Below are 23,313 nucleotides of genomic sequence, written 5' to 3'. Positions count from 1 at the left end.
TAAAAAAGGATACCTTTACTTAGGACAGTCTCTCTCGCCGGATCGCGAAGCACATATAGTGCAATACCAGCGAAAAACAGGTTTAGGATTTCCCATTTTTGTGGGTGTGAACGATGGCTTACACCATCTGGTATCTCGATTCTGAAGCTATTTGGGGTTTAAATGGGATTACCGGTAAAATAGCTGGAATTGTTGTGTGTGGCAATTGGGTTTTTTTGCAGATTTAATTGATTTACATGGCTATGAGTCACCATAATCGACTGGCGTTGGCTTGCCACAGATCACGCACTTGTCACATGCATATAAATGTTGAGAGAGATTCAAAACTGAGCCGGGCTCTAAGGCGCGCTCAGTCTAATAACATACGTCCCACCGTGAACATCGAGAGTGCGCAACAAAACGTCGAGCAACGGGTTGATTTCAAGTACTAATTATAAGCACACGAGTACTAGGAATTACTTGTTTATCAAAAATGATGCAGGTGCTTAATGCTGTTTTAATTATCGCCTGTTTGACACAGCACACGCACGGTAAGCTGAACCGCAGAAAAGGTACGTATAAAAACTCGACAAACTTAAATGCTTTTTGCTAATAAAATTTCAAATAAATATAATTAAATCACAATTACAAATTTAAAATAAATTATTTTTGTTCAACACTGAATAAGAAAGGAATCACTTTTCAATTTTTTCATTGATAGAATGTTTGTAAGCATTTCTACTCACATATAGACAGATGGACAGACAGTCGACTACCTTCGACATAAGAGTATAATTACAGGTTTAAATTTCTTCAAGTTTTTTGTTTCATATAAATTCCAGTTTTTAATTAAAAAGCTGCTGTGATATAAATAATGCAATTTATATACATTTAAAGTTATTGGCGTCACGCATCAGGTTTCAGGTCATCTAACATATCTTCTGATATTCTTTATTAAGTGGGAATTTTTATTTTGACTTAATATAACAATAATTTAACATTTTTAGCTACATTGGTAGAGCCCCGTGCTCCCAGCTGCCAGTTTCCTGTGGGAAAGATTGGTGAATGCGTGGGTAAGTTATAGCTTATCTTTTGGGAATTCATCATAAATCCCCTTCGCACAGATATCAAGAAATGTGCATCCGTTTTCAACGAGCTGAAAGTGAGACGAAATGATTCCAATTTTGCAAAAGAACTGCGGGCCTCCAATTTGATCTGTGGTCGAGTTCACCGGCATGTCTGCTGTCCCACCGACAGTAAGCCAGTAAAACTCGTCGATGATGATGAGATACCACGTCGCCTGCCCACTGTGGAGGAGGGTTGCGGCTCTAAGCCCAGACATAAGAGAGACTTTATAAATATCGTTGGCGGTATACCAGCACCAAGGGCTGCCTGGCCTTGGATTGCACTCCTTGGCTATGGCGATGGCTCCTCGTCACCATTCAAGTGTGGCGGCACTTTGATTACCGCCAGGCATGTAATCACCGCAGCCCATTGCATCAAAGACAATCTGTAAGCGCTCCTAGTTACTTGATCTTGGACAACATAATAACAAATGTGTTTGATTATACTTTATAGAATGTTTGTGCGACTGGGCGAATATAATCTAATGACGGATTCGGAGGCACAGCATGTTGATATACCTATCGCAAAGGTAAATAATTGAAAAATCTGTTAAATAACTCTGGTTTTGATTTTGAGTTGGGAAACACTATAATACTATATACATCGTTTATTTATAGAAAGTGGCATATCCACATTACACGCGCCGGAATGGACGCGGTGATATCGCATTACTCTATTTGGAACGAAGTGTTCAGTTTACGAACACGATTAAACCCATTTGTATGCCCAGTAGTCCGACCTTGCGTACTAAGTCCTATGTGTCATCGAACCCTTTCGTTGCCGGCTGGGGCAGGACTCAGGAGGGTGGTGAATCATCCAACGTGCTGAGGCAACTGACGATACCCGTGCTGAGCAACGAAGTCTGTCGCACTCAGTATGCGAAGGTGAATCGTTATTTCAATGAAGAACAGTTCGATAATGCTGTACTCTGTGCGGGAGTACTCTCCGGAGGCAAGGACACGTGCTATGGTGACTCGGGTGGTCCTCTCATGATATCCGAAATGGTCAGCAATCAAATACGCTACTTTCTGATTGGTGTGGTTTCCTACAGTGTGGGTTGTGCCAGGCCTGAGATACCCGGTGTCTATTCGAGCACCCAATACTTTATGGACTGGGTTCTTGAAATGCTACTGGATACTCCTTGACTTGGTTTTAGTTTGAGGAACATCAAGTTCCCATTCTGAAGTCTTTATTTTGCTATATCATAATTACACTCACAAGCACAACCTTAAATATATTTAAATATTAACGCATTGAGTGTGTGATCCTTTTGTTCTCATGACCTCAGGGTTTGTCTAATCCTTGTGTTGCATGCCTCTACATACTTATGCAAATAGCCAACAGACAGAGAGTGAGTACATCAATCGTGCTTCTAATGATCGCAGCAACCCTAAGCATTGATCTAAACTAGAAGTAGGGCTTAGGTTACATTTTTAAAGAGTTTTTTTTGGTCAGGAACTGCATAAACTGAGGCAATGGTCACAATGGACTTGGAAGCCAGACAGCCAGCTTCAACTACCACATTTTGTATCATTTTGGCTCCATCTCAAAGGATCAGGGAACCCGTTTATCTCATTTGGCACGCTTCGGCCCCCTTCTGCCAGATGAATCTTTTTATGTAAGGTCAACAGACTCTTTTTGTTATGTTCGTCTGTGCATTGGTGGCCACAAAAGAAGTTGTCAGTTTCCATGCACTCTTTGTGATTCAAATCGTAGGAGCTGTGGCATCAAGCAGCTGTCAGGGCTCTAAGGCTTGTTTACTCCTCCGCTGCCACTCTGAATTTTACAATCAAGTCAGTATCACAACATTGTGCGCGATTCAATCAATATCTGTTGTACAGATCTATTATCAACAATGCCCTGATAAAATTTGCATACGAAATTCGCCGTTCAAAATTTACATGCGAAAGCTGATTTGCGAAAACCCTGAGACAGACACAAGGGTGTTAATTTCATCATTAGCTGTGATATTTTTATTGACAGCTCTTTGCAAGAAAGGGGTTGCAAAAAAAGACATCAACAGTCAAGACGTATACAAAGGAAAACCCATAATCGCAAATATAAACACAATTGGCAAGAACAGAAAAAGGGAGATCATTGTAAGCTGAGAATTTTCGATAGGTTTTCTGAGGCTAATTTAAGGTCAACTATTTGATCAGAAGTAAGTATTTTAGTGTGCAGTGTGGGTGCATAAAATATAAATAAAATGTAGTAACTACTGATTCAGTTTGTCTCTTAAAATTAACCAAATTTATAAACTAAAGTGCACTGATATTTTTAGGTACTGAAGTCTGGCACCTCATTCTGCTGAGTGGCATTGATACTATCAAGAGCTGCAGATATAATTTGAACATCGGCTGCTGGCAGATCCACAGTTCCGACCAGGTTCAAATCACTCGCCGAATGCGGCTCACAGTGGTTAGGCTTGTCCTATGAGGATAACGGGGGCGTTCACTTTCCGTACCAAGAGGTTGCTTGGGACATTCTCGCTCTCTCTAGAAATTGTTGAACACTTACAACATAATGCTAGCTAATAATAAAATGTTCATTTTAATCCACCTTCAAAGTTTGGTAATTGTAGCCCAAAAAATACCCGATAAATATACCTTTCTAGCTGTCATACTGTGTGGGATATTTGGTATTTCCGGTTTATATCATCTGGAGTATTGGTTTTAGACGCGTGGGCAAAGAAACTGTATCGAGCTTTATCAGTTGCCGGTAAATTAGCTTGATTTGATGTTGTTGATTGAATTTGGGGGTTTTAATTTTTAGATTCAATTGCTATACACAGTTTATGAGTCACTATGCGACTGAAGTGTTTAATCGGAATAGCTTGTCATCCAAGTTCTCGGCGTTGTTGCATATATATAAAGGCTAACCGCCTGAGTCGACCTCAGTCTGATAATGTGCGTCGCACTGTGAATATTGTGTGTGCTCATTAAAATATTCTTGAGCAGTGAGTTGAGCTAGTGTGCTAATTATAATCACTGGGCATTAATTGTTTGTTAAAAATGAAGCTGGAGCTTAGTGTTTTTTTAATGATCGCCTATTTGGCCACGCCCATGCTCGGTCAGCTTAACGACGGAAGAGGTACGTACATATATTAAAAGAAAGAAAGGAATGACGAACGATGTACACATACAATTAATTACAGTATAAATTTCATCAAGTTCCTTGTCTAAGTCTTTTGTTCCATATGAGCTCCAGTAACAAAAAAACCACCTAGCGTTTAAAATGAACTTTGAAAGCTGCTGTCATACAAATAAAATGTTTATAAGTTGAAAGCAGCTGGCCACCTAACTTATTTTCTTAAATCTTTTTATTTTTAAGTGAATTTGCCAAAACTTTAAAGCACTCAAAGCTATACAGTATTCACTAAATTCAATAACAATTCGCAATTTCTAGTTTCACGTGGTCCCAGCTGCCAGTTTCCTGTGGGAAAGATTGGTGAATGCGTGGGTAAGCTATAGCTACATTATCTTTTGGAAATTCATCACAAATCCCTCTCGCACAGATATCAAGAACTGTGCATTCGTTTTCAACGAGCTGAAAATGAGACGAAATGATTCCAATTTTGCAAAAGAACTGCGGGCCTCCAATTTGATCTGTGGTCGAGTTGGCAGCCATGTCTGCTGTCCCACCGACAGTAAGCCAGTAAAACTCGTTGATGATGATGAGATACCACGTCGCCTGCCCACTGTGGAGGAGGGTTGCGGCTCTAAGCCCAAAATTAAGAAATCCTTTAAAACGATTATTGGCGGTAGAAGGTCAAGAAAGTCTTCCTGGCCTTGGATTGCACTCCTTGGCTATAGCGATGGCTCCTCTTCACCATTCAAGTGTGGCGGCACTTTGATTACCGCCAGGCATGTAATCACCGCAGCCCATTGCATCAAAGACAATCTGTAAGCGCTCCTTGTTACTTGATCTTGGACAATATAATAACAAATGTGTTTGATTATACTTTATAGAATGTTTGTGCGACTGGGCGAATATAATCTAATGACGGATTCGGAGGCACAGCATGTTGATATACCTATCGCAAAGGTAAATAATTGAAAAATCTGTTAAATAACTCTGGTTTTGATTTTGAGTTGGGAAACACTATAATACTATATACATCGTTTATTTACAGAAAGTGGCTTATCCGCATTACACGCGCCGGAATGGACGCGGTGATATCGCATTACTCTATTTGGAACGAAATGTTCAGTTTACGAACACGATTAAACCCATTTGTATGCCCAGTAGTCCGACCTTGCGTACTAAGTCCTATGTGTCATCGAACCCTTTCGTTGCCGGCTGGGGCAGGACTCGGGAGGGTGGTGATCCATCCAACGTGCTGAGGGAATTGAGGATACCCGTGCTGAGCAACGAAGTCTGTCGCACTCAGTATGCGAAGGTGAATCGTAAATTCAATGAAGAACAGTTCGATAATGCTGTACTCTGTGCGGGAGTACTCTCCGGAGGCAAGGACACGTGCTATGGTGACTCGGGTGGTCCTCTCATGATATCCGAAATGGTCAGCAATCAAATGCGCTACTATCTGATTGGTGTGGTTTCCTACAGTGTGGGTTGTGCCAGGCCTGAGATACCCGGTGTCTATTCGAGCACCCAATACTTTATGGACTGGGTACTTGAAATGCTACTGGATACGCCTTGACTTGGTTTTAGTTTGAGGAACATCAAGTTCCCATTCTGAAGTCTTTATTTTGCTATATCATAATTACACTCACAAGCACAACCTTAAATATATTTAAATATCAACGCATTGAGTGTGTGATCCTTTTGTTCTCATGACCTCAAGGTTTGTCTAATCCTTGTGTTGCATGCCTCTACATACTTATGCAAATAGCCAACAGACAGAGAGTGAGTACATCAATCATGCTTCTAATGATCGCAGCAACCCTAAGCATTGATCTAAACTAGAAGTAGGGGTTAGGTTACATTTTTAAAGAGTTTTTTTTTGGACAGGAACTGCATAAACTGAGGCAATGGTCACAATGGACTTGGAAGCCAGACAGCCAGCTTCAACTACCACATTTTGTATCATTTTGGCTCCATCTCAAAGGATCAGGGAACCCGTTTATCTCATTTGGCACGCTTCGGCCCCCTTCTGCCAGATGAATCTTTTTTTGTAAGGTCAACAGACTCTTTTTGTTATGTTCGTCTGTGCATTGGTGGCCACAAAAGAAGTTGTCAGTTTCCATGCACTCTTTGTGATTCAAATCGTAGGAGCTGTGGCATCAAGCAGCTGTCAGGGCTCTAAGGCTTGTTTACTCCTCCGCTGCCACTCTGAATTTTACAATCAAGTCAGTATCACAACATTGTGCGCGATTCAATCAATATCTGTTGTACAGATCTATTATCAACAATGCCCTGATAAAATTTGCATACGAAATTCGCCGTTCAAAATTTACATGCGAAAGCTGATTTGCGAAAACCCTGAGACAGACACAAGGGTGTTAATTTCATCATTAGCTGTGATATTTTTATTGACAGCTCTTTGCAAAAAAGGGGTTGCAAAAAAAGACATCAACAGTCAAGACGTATACAAAGGAAAACCCATAATAAACACAATTGGCAAGAACAGAAAAGGGGAGATCATTGTAAGCTGAGAATTTTCGATTGGTTTTCGGAGGCTAATTTGGTATTTGGTATTTCCGGTTTATATCATCTGAAGTATTGGTTTTATACGCGTGTGCAAAGAAACTGTATCGAGCTTTATCAGTTGCCGGTAAATTAGCTTGATTTGATGTTGTTTATCGAATTTGGGGGTTTTAATTTTTGGGTTCAATTGCTATACACAGTTTATGAGTCACTATGCGACTGAAGTGCTTAATTGGAATAGCTTGTCATCCAAGTTCTCGGCGTTGTTGCATATATATAAAGGCTAACCGCCTGAGTCGACCTCAGTCTGATAATGTGCGTCGCACTGTGAATTGCGTGTGCTCATTAAAATATTCTGGAGCAGTGAGTTGAGCTTGTGTGCTAATTATAATCACTAGGCATTAATTGTTTGTTAAAAATGAAGCTGGTGCTTAGTGTTTTTTTAATGATTGCCTATTTGGCCACGCCCATGCTCGGTCAGCTTAACCACGGAAGAGGTACGTACATATATTAAAAGAAAGAAAGGAATGACGAACGATGTACACATACAATTAATTACAGTATAAATTTCATCAAGTTCCTTGTCTAAGTCTTTTGTTCCATATGAGCTCCAGTAACAAAAAAACCACCTAGCGTTTAAAATGAAATTTGAAAGCTGCTGTCATACAAATAAAATGTTTATAAGTTGAAAGCAGCTGGCCACCTAACTTATTTTCTTAGATCTTTTTATTTTTAAGTGAATTTGCCAAAACTTTAAAGCATTCAAAGCTATACAGTTTTCACTAAATTCAATGACAATTCGCAATTTCTAGTTTCACGTGGTCCCATCTGCCAGTTTCCTGTGGGAAAGATTGGTGAATGCGTGGGTAAGCTATAGCTACATTATCTTTTGGAAATTCATCATAAATTCCTCTCGCACAGATATCAAGAACTGTGCATCAATTTTCAACGAGCTGAAAGTGAGACGAAATGATTCCAATTTTGCAAAAGAACTGCGGGCCTCCAATTTGATCTGTGGTCGAGTTGGCAGCAATGTCTGCTGCCCCACCGACAGTAAGCCAGTAAAACTCGTCGGTGATGATGAGATACCACTTCGCCTGCCCACTGTGGAGGAGGGTTGCGGCTCTAGGCCCAAAATTGAGAGATACATTAAAATAATTATTGGCGGTAGTAGGTCAATAAAGTCTTCCTGGCCTTGGATTGCACTCCTTGGCTATAGCGATGGCTCCTCTTCACCATTCAAGTGTGGCGGCACTTTGATTACCGCCAGGCATGTTATCACAGCCGCCCATTGCATCAAAGACAATCTGTAAGCGCTCCTAGTTACTTGATCTTGGACAAAATAATAACAAATGTGTTTGATTATACTTTATAGAATGTTTGTGCGACTGGGCGAATATAATCTAATGACGGATTCGGAGGCACAGCATGTTGATATACCTATCGCAAAGGTAAATAATTGAAAAATCTGTTAAATAACTCTGGTTTTGATTTTGAGTTGGGAAACACTATAATACTATATACATCGTTTATTTATAGAAAGTGGCATATCCACATTACACGCGCCGGAATGGACGCGGTGATATCGCATTACTCTATTTGGAACGAAATGTTCAGTTTACGAACACGATTAAACCCATTTGTATGCCCAGTAGTCCGACCTTGCGTACTAAGTCCTATGTGTCATCGAACCCTTTCGTTGCCGGCTGGGGCAGGACTCGAGAGGATGGTGAATCATCCAACGTGCTGAGGGAACTGATGATACCCGTGCTGAGCAACGAAGTCTGTCGCACTCAGTATGCAAAGGTGAATCGTTATTTCAATGAAGAACAGTTCGATAATGCTGTACTCTGTGCGGGAGTACTCTCTGGAGGCAAGGACACGTGCTATGGTGACTCGGGTGGTCCTCTCATGATATCCGAAATGGTCAGCAATCAAATGCGCTACTATCTGATTGGTGTGGTTTCCTACAGTGTGGGTTGTGCTAGGCCTGAGATCCCCGGTGTCTATGCGAGCACCCAATACTTTATGGACTGGGTACTTGAAATGTTACTGGATACGGCTTGACTTGGTTTTAGTTTGAGGAACATGAAGTTCCCATTCTGAAACCTTTATTTTGCTATTTCACATCTTATATATTTGTATGTGCTTAAAGTAAATAATTACACTCACAAGCACAACCTTAAATATATTTAAATATCAACGCATTGAGTGTGAGGTCCTTTTGTTCTCATGACCTCAGGGTTTGTCTAATCCTCGAGTTGCATGCATCCACAGACTTATGCAAATAGCTAACGAAGAGAGAGAAAGAGAGAGAGAGGGACCATCAATCTCACTTTTAATGAGGCAACCCTAACCACTGATCTAGACCTGAAGTAAGGCGTTAAAGGGTTGTCTGCTTATTGACATGTGCTGCATTCTAAATTCCTGAGCTAGGCCTATCTCATCTAGTAGGCTCCATCGCAAAAGATCAGCGGAACCCCCCGCTCCATTTGGCACGCTTTGTCTTCCCTTTTATGCTGTAATCAGATCAAATGCCACAATAACCCATTTTTTATCAAGATAATTCTCTTATATTCGCCCGCGCATTTGTGGCCACAAAAGATGTAGGAATTTCTCTGTAGTCTTTTGTGATTCAAATCGGAGGAGCTGTAGCACCTAGCAGCTGTCAGGACTCTAAGCGTCAGATAAAGAGTTCATTGGACTGGAGTTTACTTCTACTCTGCCACTCTGAATTTTTCAGCTACACAACATCGATCAATAAATTTGCATAGGATATTCGCCCATCGAGATTTGAAGGCACAAGTCGATTTGCGATAACGTCAGGATACACACAAGGTTGGAAACTCATGATTAGCTCGTTGCAAAAATAGGGGTTGCTAAAAAAATGAGACATTAACAGTCAATAGGTGTACAAAGGAAAAACCCACAATCACAAATATAAACACCATTGTCAGAAACAAAAAAGGGAATCATTGTACGCTGAGAATATTCGATTGATTTTCTGAGGCTAATTTTAGATCAATCAATTGAGCAGATGTAAACATTTCTGGTGTAAAGTGTGGGTGCATAAAATATAATTTTTATTACAGAATAGTGTAGATCACAGGAGTTTACGCTCTAACTATTGATTTAGTTTGTCTTTTGACCTTAACGAAATATCTAAATTAAATTGCACTGATATTCTTAAGTACTGAAATCTGACGCTACTTGCAGTTGCTAAACTTCGGGTGAGGTAGCGCTGCGCTTGAGCACCTCATTCAGGGTTGGGCTGAGTGCCAGGGCGGGATTTGCGACGGCAATAATATTATCACCAGCTGCAGATATAACTTGAACACCGGCTGCTGTCAGATCCACAGTTTCGACCAGGTTCAAATCAGTCGCTGTATGCGTCTCGCAATTGTTCGGCTTATCCAGTGAGGATAAGGGGGAGCGTTCACTTTCCAGACCATTGCCCTGTGGAACAGTTTAAGCAGTTTGCCTTTACTCAGGACATTCTCTCTCGCCAGATGGCTAAACACATACTCACTGGCATTGGCGGGGAACTGGAATTGCTGAAGGAGAAACGCGAATCATTGTCCTCAAAGTCTGCCGTCTTGCCCAAACTAACAAGGATAAATCGTATGAAATATATTTTTCGAAATAAGAAACAATTTTTGATACTCACGAGAACTTGGCTATTTCCGTCAGATCGAATGGCGGCTTGGCGAACTTTTGGTACATGGCAAACAGATTGTAGCGCGAATCCTCGACAGCTTCCTTCATTTGTTGTTGTTGTTGTTGTTATTTTTGCAATAAGATCGGGGATTAAAATCTCTGGCGACAAATATTAAAAGCTAAGCGAGGCAAGCGTTTTTGATATTTATTTTTGTTTTTGGTTTTTGGTAAGGAAGAATACACGATGTTCAGTTGGATTTAAAAAGCGGGAAATTTATTTATTGGCACAACGAAAAAGGTACACCAAATATTGCAGAAGATAAGTATTATAAACAAACAACTATAAAAAACAAGCTAGCCTAAAAATATGACTAAAACTAAGTTAGGAATATTAGTAAAAGCTGGTTTAGTTGGAAAAGTTCACACATTTAGCAGAGCATACATAATTTATATAGATAGTGAAATAGCTATAAAAATAACAACAATTAAAGTAATGAATACTGTACTCAGTAACAACTGTACCAACAGAGAGATACTAGAAAAATAGACTAGGCTTCGTTTAAGTTAGGCAAACTACAAAACTTTTAAATACTCAAGACTAGCCAATATTAACAAGTGAGTAACAGCCTCTTAGGCAAAACATTAGTTGATCGGGCCAAAAAGCTGCAAAGTAAAAATTTGAGTTAACATGTGAAAGCGGTAGTAGCTATAGAAACTGCCACCTCCCTAAAAATAAAAACAAAGCACTGAAGCAGAAGCAGTAGCCGCAATTGAAGCTGAGAATCAAGCACTGAAGCACTGCACCAGGAAGCACTTCACAGGACGCATTTTATGGCTCAACGGATGATGTGTTCTTCCTTACCCGATTCAGTTCGATGGGCAACTGGGCTGCCTCCGTGGAGGATAAACGCTGACGCTTTACTTGCAACACCGAATCACTGGACTCGCAGTCCATATCGATGGGTGCACTACGTGGGGAAGCTGTGCTCTGCCCGGGCAGCTGGGTGAGCAAATTACCATAGCGTGCTATGGATGCTGAGTGCCCAAAGCCAGCATCTTTCACAATTTGCCGGGCCAAGGGGAAGAGCTCGTCACGGCGCGTTAGCAACCAAATGGTCTGAGGATTGCGACACAGTTGAGCTGCGGCCTCATTGACGCAGACCTCGTGGAGGGTGAGCGGCTTCTCCGGACGCCGTTTGCAGTCGAAGCGACCATAGATCGCCGAGTACTTACGTATCTCATCCATGCGTCGCGGATCATGCTCACCCATCGCTATCACCTGTTCCAGTTCGCGTGTGGTTCGCTTCTTGGAGGTCTGAGCCCGGGGCTCCCTCTGCGGCAGCTGTCTCGCAATCTTCGCCGCACACATGATAATTCGCTGCACCTGCATCTCGGTGAGCACCGGCGTCAGTTGGGGGGAGCTAGAGGAGACTTGGTGGGCACCGGAGGGTGTGGCCACAATGTTGGGTAAGCTCGCTGTCGCAGACAGCACAAGGGGTGAGGGATTGCCGGGTGTCTGTAACACGGGAAGAGTCTGGAGCACGGGTGTACTGATCTGTGACAGCAAGTGCGCACTTGGCGCAGCGGCTGTTGTGGCCACCGGAGCCACAGGAACACTAGCAGACTGAAAAGAGCTGGCGGCTGAATTGAAGGAAGAGAATTTGCTACGTGGCAGCGCCGGCGTTGTCTCCGGATTAAAGGCGAGGGCGGGTTTCGTTGGTGTCTCACAAAGACCTGGCGAGAAGAAAAACACACAGTCAGATCAAGCAACTGAGAATTGACTGCAAAACTTACCCAGCTGGGGCAACATGGGTCCTTGGAATAGGCTGGGATTGTTGGCCCACTCGTGCAGCGCCTTTTGTAGGCGACGCACATGAAGTGGCTTCGACGCCATGCCCACCAACGCCATAATCTCAAGGAACTCCTCCTCGCCAGCATCGTACAGCTGCTGCACATCATCGCCGCCCATCTCCAGCAGCGTATCATAGTAGGCCAGCAGACTAGCACGCTGGAGCACCCGATACAGCTGCACCTCAGCCTCGTTGCTCGGCCGGGATGTGGTGATCACTGCAAAGGAGTAAACAGGAGTTAAATTGTGAGAGGATCAGGACTGACTTAGTGTAAGCAATCAAAGGAGTATTCGAAATACAAAAATGAATAGTGTATAACTTTACTCTCATTGCTTTAAAGATATGCTCCAAAATAAAACTAGCAACAGGGTATAGAACATGATATTTATGTAGTTCTTGCGCTGGTCCGTTCTCATAATGTTGCGAGTCCATAAGAAAAAAATTTAATTAAATTCTCTTTTTTTTATATAAAACAAAAAAAATCGACCGACGTCTGGACCGTAAACCCTTTTTGTGTATGCAGCACACAACAAGAAAAAAAACCAATCAAAGAACCAAAAAAAAAAAAGGAAAAGAAAAAAATGAAACCCGAAAAAGCGCACAAAAAGGACGAGGCAAGAGTTGGGAACGCCGTCGACGACCTCATCTGCATAAGCAAATGTGAAGGCTGCTTGGTGACTGTTGTGTGTGTGTTGTGTGTGTGATTTCAACCCTTTCGCTTTCGTTCAAGGATCAAAACTCGTTAGAAATGCGTCACGCATACGCGAAGATCAGAGCAAAGGATCGCTAGGATCGCTTGGATCACTTTTAATCTGTTTTTTTCCTCATTTTTTTTCTTGCTTTTCAGCTACAAAATGTAAATCTTTTTTTCATTCGTGTGAATTATTCTAGTGCTTCTTCTTCAGTTTGTATTTCTCTACACAATTTATTGGCAACAGGCAGAACTTAAAAGGCCGCCAATGAGCGACGCTGATGATTATGTCAAATCGTAAATAATTATGTGAGAATATTTTAGTCGAGCTTCGAGCCAGAGCCAGAGTCAGTCTCAGTCTCAGTTCCATTGGCGATGTCCATAGCCTATCTCTGCAGTCTGCAGTTACCAGTTCCCATTGCCAATGTGCGCTACCAACTTTAATTAATAGAAAAACGAGCTGGCCCAACTAAATTATAACAAAACCGGGCAACAACAATAAAAAAGCACACATCGATCGTTCGGATCTTCTTTTCTGCCTTCTGTAGTTTTTTTTGCTCTTATACAGACAACAAGGAGCAGTTGAGCTTGTGTGTTTTTGTAGCCATGTAGCATGGTGTATTTGTTGTGTGTCGTTGTAGTTGGTGTTGTCACTTGATGCGCTGCCAATCATTAACCCATGATTGCATGCCTGTCACAATTTATGACACGCTCGACAAAGAAGGGCACCTTGGAAATGTCGAGATACAACCCATAAATTCCATAATAGATGATATGGTTGTCAGTTGGCAAATGCCCAAACTGAAAGTCTCAGTAGGTGTTTAGTAAACTTTGCTAATAATCTTTATTACAAAAACTTATTGCCACCCCAACAAATCTGGGATGATATTGCTAGAAGTTATTTGGGAAAATTAAGATCGTGTTTTGATATGGTTTATGAATAAATAGGTCTTGTTATGTCTTGAAAATTATGCTCAAGAATCCTCTCATACACACATAAACTAAGTCGCGTTGGAAAACAATATTTATACACTTTTTCTGCCAAAAGTGTTCTTCAATTTGCCATTCCTTTGGCGCCAAGGGTTCTTCAGAAAGTAAATTTCTAATATTGAAGGATTTAACTGTCTCAAATATAGGATGAAGTTTTCTAAAACGCGGAAAATATCTCTTTAATTGCCAGTGTGTTGTTTTCTATTCTTAAATTACAGTTCAGAAAGGATTTTTTCTAGGAATGAGGATTTTAACGGAAAATATATGTATATATATAAATATATAGCAAGCCTTTCTAAGTTAAGGAAAAAGTTTTCTTAAATTTATAAATTATTTCGAAAATCATGGGTATTTTCCAGATATCAGGTCAATTTTTTTTCTGAGTGTATTCAGTTGACATAACGTGTGTGTTTTGGGGTTAAGTCGACTGTCAACGCCACACTTCTATGCGCAGCCTCTTGGCTCCTGTTTCCTGACTGCAGCCCACAAAGGAGTATTTAACGCAGACGCAGAATCTCATTTTTTGCGTAACACAGAAGCGGGAGTCTGGTCTTGGTTGTTGTTGGGGGTCTGCGGTAGTCTGAGGGGTACGGCATTTGCAGCAATAAATAAATGAGACGTGATTTCAATACACAAATAATGCAAGGGGGTGGGGGAGGGGGAGGGGCGCAGGCAACGAGGTAGTGATGAGAAAGGAGTAGCACCGCCACAGGCAACACTGCAACTGGAAGTGGATTCTGTTGGGTTGGGTTTGGGCTTGGCTTCAGGGGGGATACGTTTGTGGTCTGTCTGTGGTGCGCTGATTGTCACTCGGCTTGCGGGCTCCAGCTTCTTGTTGTTGATTTTTTATTTATTTAATTTGCGGCTCGCGATTTTCTTTCTTTTTTTTGCAGATGTTGCAAAAGTCTGTTAATGTCTGCTGCTGCTGTTGTTGTTGTCATTTACTAAATATGTTGTTTTTATGCGATGGGCAAAGATGGACAAAAAAATTAACTGCAGTCGCTTTTTAGTTGGCACTTGGCAGCAATAATGACATTCGACGCCACATACCTTGCCTGGCTGACCAAAGCGAATCTCGGCCAGGACGCAGTTTCAACTAAGTGTGTGTGTGTGTGTGTGTGTGTGTGTGAGGGACGTCAATCGTGCGATTGCTTCGATTATGGGCAAAAAGCATTGAAGACGCAGACGCCGGGTGCCTTCTTCTTCCTCGTCTTGTGGCCAAGTAACCGAAACTATTTCTCATATACGCGACGATAAATTAAAAGCGACTTTTTGAACGACCAAATTCTTGTCGATCAAAATTCCATTGGTGGCAATAACTTGGTTCGCTTTGGACCAGCCGTACGTGCCAATGGCCGCTGCTGATGAAGATGAAGCTGAAGCTGAAGCTGAAGCTGCAGCGAGTACGCACTCCAGACCAAGCTAGAGGAAGAACCATAACCATAACAACGGCGACAACGAGAGAGACCATAAATGTGATTGAAAGGCGACGTCTGCCGTTGGCTTGGACAACATTTCTACCCCTAAAGCAAGCTGGGTTGGGTCTTCTCATTTTTTGTTTTTTTTTTTTTTCTTTTCTTTCAAATTACCCCTGAATTGAACCTATCATCTTGAGGGTAAGCTAACGGCTTCTGCTGTTTAACCGTTATACCTGAGGTACTCGCGCGTTTTTCATTGGACGCGTCTGCAAGGAAGGCGTCTGCCATTACGATTGCCTGGGCTACCTGATGCTCGAGAGCATCTATAGCCAGCCAGCCTGCAAAATAGACGCCCTGATCGTGCCCGACTTGAGTGCTACTCAGGGGTGGTTGCTCGACCCCAAGCACCAAGGAAGTGGAAACCGGAACTGAAACCGTAACTGAAGCTGAAGCTACAAGCTGAGGCGGCTCAACTACCTCCAACGGCAACTTTTTCTATTGTTGCGTTCACCAAAAGTCCGTTGCAATGAGAGAAAAAAACAACAACAGCTTGTGAGCTTTAAAAGCGCGGGAAATTTTGGAAACAAAAGGCGATTTTTTTAACAAGTTGTATGAATATAAAGAGCAGAAAATAAACAAATAATCGAATGATGTGGATAAATTCAGTGAGATCTGTATTAATTCAGGAAGATTGCAGAGAAGACTAGTAGTTAAGATAAGTAAAATAGATTTGAAAATCATTAGTGAAAAGAAACCTTTTCAAAGACAATGAATTTAAATAGCTCAAGTGATCTGGCAAGTTTTACGAAGGAAAAATCCAAAAGAACCATTTGATGATATTTATAAAACAATGAATTCAATATAAATTTGGATTTCAATTTTTAACGCTTCGAGTGCCCATTTTAAAAGTCAGATTAAACTAACTGGAAATGGCGAATCGCATTTGAAATGTAAGTTAATTAATTCTTTATCAACTTATTTTATATGATGCCAAACAGATACTTCCTCTCTCTAATTCTTGTTTAAGAAATTCTTTGATGAAGTTTCTAAGTTTAAGTTAAAGTTAAATATAATAAAAAGACTAGTAATATTGCCATAGGTTCTTACACATGATCTAAACATTGTATCTTGATAGTTCAACAGCAATAATTAATTTTCTAAAAGTATTATTTTTAAAGAAAATTTCAAAATATGAAATTTTAAGCCGAAAGAGTCCTTCGATTTCTACTTACATGTGCCATTTGCATTGCGCCCGAAGATTTTGCCTTGCGGACTTAATATGGGACTGGAGGAAGCCGACGGTGCGCCGGAGAGTGAACGTTGACCTTCGGAAAGAGCACTCGCTAGCGATAGATTATTCAGATTGTCCTCCTGCTTCAGCAGCTCAATGCTGCTGCTGCTGGTCGTGGTGAGCAACTGGGGCAGGGATTGGAGTGCGGAGCAGCTGGAGCTTCCGCTTCCTGTGACAATGTGGTGACTCTTTGTACTTCCGGCTGGCGAGGGAACTAAACTGGAGGACGTTGTTGTGGAGGCTGCTGCTGTTGTTGTTGCTGCAGTTGTTGTTATTGCTGATGCAGCAGTAGTGGGTGAATTTGCCTCCATTGTGGCAAGAATGAGAACCAAGCAAGAAACACGAACAACAAACACAAAGTACCAAAACAAAATGCATGCAAAAATCAAAAAACTAATGCGAAAGGACGAACTACCGAAAACAATGAGAAAAACACAAACTACAACACTACAAGGACTCGTTTCTAAATATTGTTGTTGATCAGAAGATCGCCTCAATTTCGTTTTATATTTTGTTGTATTCAGAAAACACTCGTAAGCGCGTCTCGATTTTGATCTCTGCCCATCCGCTCTGCTCGAGGCCAGACGAACTTCTGTTTTGTCGTTTGGTCGGCTGGGCAGCTCGGGAACCCTTTTTCGAGCGGACAGACCAGCCAGTCAGCCAGGCAGCCTGCTTTCGTTTTCTTCTTGCCAAAGGGGAAACATCTTTGAGATACTTTCGAAGAGATGAAAAACACGCTACATAAAATCACGCAGCAGACGACGTCGCCAGGAAAGGGTTAAAAAATACAAAAAAACCAACAACAACAGCAAAAAGAGGCAGGCAGGAGAGGAATTTTTGTGCGAAGCCCGAAGACGAATACAAAGACGAAGACGAAGATGAAGAGACGAAGACGTAGGCATTGGCGCTACCAGTTTCCACTCGATACCCAATGAGGGTAAGTTTTTCTGCAAACGCGTTTTGTGTGCGCTCCGATCTCTTATTAGAAGTCAGCCAGTGCGACTTGTTCTCTGCGGGATTTTGAGTGATTTCTCGCTCCGCCTCTCGCCTCTGAAAAGTATCTCAATGATGCCAGGAGTTTATCTTATGGGTGCAAGCATTTTTCAGACATTTTTTTCGTTGTTGTCTTCTCTTATTTTCCGTTATCAAAAATATATGCAAATGAATTTTGTGTATTTTCCCTATGTTAAGGAAATATATGTTCAACGCTTCTCTTGTATTTTCTTTTTTTCTTACACAAAAAGTTGATCCCTTCCGACATTTTGATCAACTCTTTTTTTAATCTTTCTGATATTTTCCGTTACCTAAAATATATGCAAATGAATTTTGGGATTTTCCGCATTTTTATTAAATATATGTTGAACGTTTTTCTTGTATTTTCTTTTTTTGTATATACAAAAATAGTTTTACAATATGTTTTGTTTTTTTTTATGAATTATTTTATAAGGTTGGAATACTTTTAAAGATTGCCGTTTTACTCTACGATATAATCATTATAGTTAAATAATAAGGGGACGTTTTAGTAGATGTGGAGATTATGTATGAGTAGATTACACTAGGATGGGTTTACGTTAACAGTCGATTAGATAGATTAGAGAGCGAGCGCAACGTGGCGAACCCAAAATCAGTCGTAGGCCATTCCCTTGCTGAGGAAATCGCTACAAGCGCGGGGTTCCATTCGCGGCACTTAATCGCACTATAAGTTATTCACGCTAATTATCTGATTGATCCAGCCAATGAACGAGGAGACCTTCACATAGACACCAGGCACATCCACTCGACCGCAGCCAAAGCCCCATGAGACGAGACCGGCCAGCTCGAAGAAGCCATCGTCCTGGCATACCAACGGACCGCCACCATCGCCCTGGCAAGCATCGTGTCCCTCCTCGCCGCCCGCACAGAAACTGGACGCGGGCAAAATGAAGATCTTCTCCGTCACCGCATTCACTTTACGTATGCACTCCGTATCGCTTACAATCGGAATCTCCGCTTCACGCACACGTAGTGGAATGGGACCAGCTAAAAAGGCAAACCAAAATTAAAGAGATGTGTTGTTGAAGGATGTTGAAGTGAGCCCACCTTCGCCCATGTAGCCGTAACCGGTGACCGTACAGCGTTTGCCGGCCGTATGACTAACACCTCGAGCCGGCAGGCAGACCAAACAGACTCCATCTCGCAGCTCCGCCTGGCCGTGCAGTTTGAGCAGCGCAATATCGTTATCCAGCGTCTGGCTGTTGTGGTTGTGATGTATGTAGGTGGTGGCTACGCGGAGAGTCTGGGCGCCGGGACTGCCATACTTGCGGGTCAAATCATAGTCACCCACGCGCACATAGATCGCATCCCCAGAGCGCACAATGCTGCAGAGGATTAGGTTAAGTTTCAGTTAAGATTTAATTAGAGAATCTATCGGCACTTACTTGGTGACGCAATGTGCGGCTGTGAGCACCCATTGGGTGCCAATGAGCGCCGCTCCACAGAGATACTGATTGAGGGAGTTGATCAACGCCACCTGCCAGCACCACTCACCATTCTCACCATCCTCGCCACCCACCACACGCGCCCTCCTCCTGCTATAGTTGGACTGCAGCTGCAGCTGGTTGGAATTGGGATTGTAGACGGGTCGCTGATAGTAGTCGGGATAAACTACGGCAGTCTGCTCAAGCTGCTTCAGTTGATCGGGCTCTTCGTGATAGGATCTCAGCTGATTGCTTTGCAGGCCACTGGTGTCCACCAGATCGCCCAGCTTATCGTTGTGTATCTGAATCGGAACAATTGCAGAACCAAGCACGAGTCGCTCGCTGGACTTGTTAATGTTGCTGCTGCTGCCGGCAAAGGATGAGGCCAATTGTCTCGCGGAACGCTGGACTCCATACTTGGCCCGAGCATACGAGACATAGTTGAGGGCTGGGGAGCTGCGGGAGCGACCTGTTCGCAGGGTACCTTTGACACCACACACGTACTTCGAATAGACATGTGGACGTGGTGTTGTCGTCGTTGTGGTTGTCGTCGTTGTTGGCGGTGCAGCTGGCGGCAGTGCTGGCTGTGCTACTGGACCTGGTCCATAGTAATCCGCATAGTTGGGTGGCGGTGGTGGCGGCAATCCCGGCTGATAGGCATGTGCCGGGTGGTGTGGTTGCTGTGGTGGTCCTTGTGGCTGATTGGCCATATACGTGGTGGGTGGATAGGGCGGCGGTGGTGCCTGTTGCTGCTGTGGTAGCTGTGCTGGATAGGGTGGCGGTGGTCCCATTGCCGGATAGTTGAAATACGAGGTGTCGTTGCGTGTCTGGAATTGTTGCTTCTCGAGTATCTTACTCTTGGGTGCACAACAGATTTGACCCGAACGCTTGCATCTGAAGAGATCGGTCATCTCGGCATTTTCTGGAGGAGATTAACGGAGAATTGGCAAATGGAAATAAGTTAGGAACCTTGGACTACTCACTGAAGCACGTAAAGCTGAGCAGGCTGACAATACAGGAGCCGGGGCATTCTTCGCGTGGATCCGGACTCGGTGTATTGGGCAGCACATAGGGTGGTGCTGTGGGTGGGTGCGTGGGCGACGGCGTCGGTGGCGGCAACTTTGGCTTGGGCGCACCAGCACGCGAATTATCACAACAGACGGAACCCTTCGAGCAGGTGGTCTGATGCGATACTAGAATCGAGGGACGTTCACAGAAGGCTGCCATAATATTTAACAGACAGAAGCCAGGACAGCGAGGCACCTGTGGCGGTGCTTGCGGTGGTGGTGGCGGCGGTGCCGGTGAGTTCAGTGTGCTCTCCGCAAACGATATAAACTGCGAAAGCAAATCCCCACCACCCGAGGAGGCAGCGGGTGGCGGCGGTGCTGCTGTGGCAGCTGGACGCGCTGGTTTCGCTGCTGGCTTAGCAACAATCTTTGTGGCCGGTTTGCTGGGTGGTGGCGTCTTGGCGGGTGGCGCCTCGGAGGCAGTGCCCGTCACACAGCAGCTGCCCTCGCCGGGACAGAAGGCCTCGGAGTCGATGTCGTCGCAGAAGATGGCAAAGATGCCGTTCATGCATTCGCCCTCACACTCCTTCAGCACCTGGCCCTGACCCTTAATTTTATTGTTGCTTTCGTTCTTATTGCTGACCTCTTCCTCATCGTCGTCTTCCTCCTCCTCATCCTCCTCAGTAGCGGCCTCAGTTGTTGTGGTGGTCGTTGTGGGTTTCTTGTGCTTTGTGGGCTTATTTTGATTGTTGTTATTGGTTTTGGTGCGTGCTGGTTCCGGTGTGGTGCTTGTGGTTGTTGTGGTTGTAGATGTGCTGCTGGTGGTGCTACTGGTTTTTGGAGCTGTCGTCTTGGCCAACGTTTGATTACCCTTCAGATTGCTCATGTGCTCTGCATAAGGAAAAGATTTTAATGGTCAAGTTTTTAACTAGGCTTTCTCATTTAAAAGTTGTGGTTTTTGGTAAGAAGGTTGTCGACTATAGGATCGAATAATGTAAACTAGATTTGGACCGTTGTTCTCAGTTTGTTCCTCTTCTAATGGAAGACTCAATCAAAAATGAGTCCAACCAGTTGCGTATAACTTCCTTCGTGCCTTCAATAACTTGGTGAAGAGGCACCCATGCCAGGCTTAAAACACGAGTAACTATAATTCTTAAGCAGAATACTCACTGGCTGGTATATAAATATCTTTGGGCAGCTTGCCGTTGGAGTACTCGTCGAGGGAGACACAGCATTTGGTGCCCTCCTTGCAAAGTCCGCCGCTTGTCAAATACGCCTCACAATATTCCGCAATGCGATCCGCAACACAAACTCCCGTACAGTTCTCTGAGAGTATAGAAAACCCAGGTTGAGCTAAGTTAAACTGGGCAAGAAGATCGTCACTCACTATTCTCATCCTCCACTTTGCTGGCCTCTTCCTTGTCCTTCAATTTGCCAGTGGTTGCCTTTTTGGTGGTGGCGGTTTTCCTTGTGGTGGTTGTAGGCGCTGCAGTTGTTGTTGGGGGTCGCTTCGGCTGCGGCTTTGGCTTCGGTTTGGGCGTGGTGCTAGCTGTGGTTGCGATGCGCCTGGTGGTGCTAGTGTTGGCTGCTGTTGTGGTGCTTCGCTGTGTCGTGCTGCTCGTCGTTGTTGTTGTTATCTTAGGCGCAGTGGCAGCAGTTGCATTTTTGCCTAGAAGGGAGCAATTTAGATGGGGTTGCAGTGGGAAAAAGGGATATTCTCTGTTCACCTGGCGCATTCTCAATGCAGCATTTCATGCTGGGCGACGGGCAGGGCACATCGTCCAGGACCTCGTAGCAGATGAGCGTGGCCAGTGTGTGCACACAGACGCCCGGACAATCCTTAGCATCCGCTGTGCTCGTTATCGTGTCCAGTAGGCCGGAGAGAAAACTGCCGGCGAGGGATTCATCCTGGGCCTGAGCACAAGCCAGCAATAGGATGAAAGTCAGTGTGTAAATTATGCTGTTGCCTGAAGTGCTCATTTTGCTTGTTAATTTTGTCATAGATCGTTTTACGTTAATGTTGATGATGATCAAGTGAGCTCACGTGCTCATCTCGTTGCGAGAATCTAAAAGACAGAGAGTGATAGACAGAGAGAGAGAGAGTGAGTGAGTAGGAGAAAAAACGAAATTAGCCAAGTGAAAGTTGAGTTTCGAACACAACAATGTGAGTCAGCAGCACCCATGTAACCCAAAAGACCTGTGACGTAACATAAAGATCAAAGTTGTTGTTGTTGTTGCAGCTTTTTGAGTTGCGGCTAAGATCATTGGCCTAGAAAGAGCTCACATTGTTGCAAGCGACTTGGCTACTGATAAGACCCAACTTGTTCTGCGAGATCTCCGAGTCTCCGCTAAAACCCGTTTCTGGAGTTTGCCTCTCTTAGCCACATTCTGAGAAAACATGGGTGTTTGAAGCTTGGAGCTGGTTCTGTGACAGGTGCGTCTGGCCGTACCGTTGTTTTCGGTTTGCGGTGCTAGTATGCCCCATTTCTATATTACGTATACGTGTTTGTGTAACGGAGCATTCGGGAACTACAAACCAAGCATTCCGTATTCTGGGCCTAATTAAAATGTATTTGGGACAACTTAAATGGGAATGGGTAGTGGCAATGGTAATGGTAATGGGAGTGGGAATGAAAATGGGTATGGTAAATTGAAAGGTAGCTGGTTGGATGTATTCAAACTGGTTTGCCTGCTGCAAAATAATTGTGAATACAGGCGTACTTGGAGAAAATAGAATTCACAAAAATGTAGAAAACATTTCTGTTTAAGTTTTAAGTATTTTAAATGTAGAATTTAAAATGGATATGCTCAAATTATAACACTAAGCTATTTATTTGTATTATACTTGGGATAACCCAATATAAGGCTTATTGTTGGACATCTTCAATGGCTGCTTCTTGTTAGCTTTGAGCCAATTAACGTTAAACGTTTACATGCTTCACAATTTTTATGAATGAAATAGAAAGTACATTGACTCAGAGAAAAAAAAAAGGAAAAACAAAACCAACATAATAAAAAAGCACAAATTTGAAACGAAGCGCAATATCTCAGTTAAAGATCTTTAGCGAAAGTGCTGGCAATAAATAGTACTTGGACTCTAACACTTGACAATGGCCACATGGCCACAGAATGGAAATGGTAAATGGAAGAGCCACTGCTCAATGACAATTAAGTACCGCAAAAACCCCACCCGCTTGGCGCTAGATTTGAAGCTGGAGATGGAACTTTGGTCGTGGCTCACG

At 43.2% G+C, this 23,313-nt stretch overlaps 5 protein-coding genes across 6 annotated transcripts; 3 read left to right on the top strand and 2 right to left on the bottom strand.

Moving 5' to 3' along the window:
* Positions 1-356: 356 nt before the first annotated feature.
* On the top strand, positions 357-2,361 carry LOC116805744 (venom protease-like). Of its 2 annotated transcripts, none has more exons than XM_032739755.1 (5): positions 357-530; positions 987-1,052; positions 1,104-1,491; positions 1,558-1,633; positions 1,722-2,361. In XM_032739755.1, the coding sequence occupies exons 1-5, from the start codon at positions 473-475 to the stop codon at positions 2,247-2,249; spliced, it is 1,116 nt and encodes a 371-aa protein (XP_032595646.1). In that variant the 5' UTR covers positions 357-472; the 3' UTR covers positions 2,250-2,361. The 2 variants fall into 2 exon arrangements, with proteins under 2 accessions (XP_032595646.1, XP_032595614.1); XM_032739723.1 differs by having other exon boundaries at positions 367-551.
* Positions 2,362-4,100: 1,739 nt separating this feature from the next.
* On the top strand, positions 4,101-5,872 carry LOC6558041 (venom protease). Its single transcript, XM_001983454.2, has 5 exons — positions 4,101-4,194; positions 4,510-4,563; positions 4,619-5,006; positions 5,073-5,148; positions 5,237-5,872. Exons 1-5 carry the CDS (start codon positions 4,116-4,118, stop codon positions 5,762-5,764), a joined length of 1,125 nt encoding a protein of 374 aa, XP_001983490.1. The 5' UTR covers positions 4,101-4,115; the 3' UTR covers positions 5,765-5,872.
* Positions 5,873-7,015: 1,143 nt separating this feature from the next.
* LOC6557317 (venom protease) lies at positions 7,016-8,916 on the top strand. Its single transcript, XM_001983455.3, has 5 exons — positions 7,016-7,208; positions 7,524-7,577; positions 7,633-8,020; positions 8,087-8,162; positions 8,251-8,916. The coding sequence occupies exons 1-5, from the start codon at positions 7,130-7,132 to the stop codon at positions 8,776-8,778; spliced, it is 1,125 nt and encodes a 374-aa protein (XP_001983491.1). The 5' UTR covers positions 7,016-7,129; the 3' UTR covers positions 8,779-8,916.
* A 984-nt stretch (positions 8,917-9,900) lies between these two features.
* Positions 9,901-16,919, bottom strand: LOC6558469 (NGFI-A-binding protein homolog). The gene is made up of 6 exons (XM_032742931.2): positions 16,550-16,919; positions 12,163-12,435; positions 11,231-12,102; positions 10,379-10,470; positions 10,241-10,316; positions 9,901-10,167 (listed from the first exon to the last, which is right to left on the bottom strand). Exons 1-6 carry the CDS (start codon positions 16,917-16,919, stop codon positions 9,931-9,933), a joined length of 1,920 nt encoding a protein of 639 aa, XP_032598822.2. The 3' UTR covers positions 9,901-9,930.
* A 1,379-nt stretch (positions 16,920-18,298) lies between these two features.
* On the bottom strand, positions 18,299-22,051 carry LOC6557607 (protein masquerade). The gene is made up of 7 exons (XM_001983457.2): positions 21,799-22,051; positions 21,459-21,740; positions 21,242-21,397; positions 20,048-20,962; positions 19,026-19,986; positions 18,688-18,965; positions 18,299-18,627 (listed from the first exon to the last, which is right to left on the bottom strand). Exons 1-7 carry the CDS (start codon positions 22,049-22,051, stop codon positions 18,305-18,307), a joined length of 3,168 nt encoding a protein of 1,055 aa, XP_001983493.1. The 3' UTR covers positions 18,299-18,304.
* Positions 22,052-23,313: the final 1,262 nt, after the last annotated feature.

This window comes from Drosophila grimshawi, unplaced genomic scaffold, assembly GCF_018153295.1.
Source record: "Drosophila grimshawi isolate 15287-2541.00 unplaced genomic scaffold, ASM1815329v1 contig_44, whole genome shotgun sequence".
Lineage (NCBI taxonomy): Eukaryota > Metazoa > Arthropoda > Insecta > Diptera > Drosophilidae > Drosophila > Drosophila grimshawi.
Note: the sequence above shows the minus strand (reverse complement) of the source record. Positions and strands in the feature narration are given on the sequence as shown.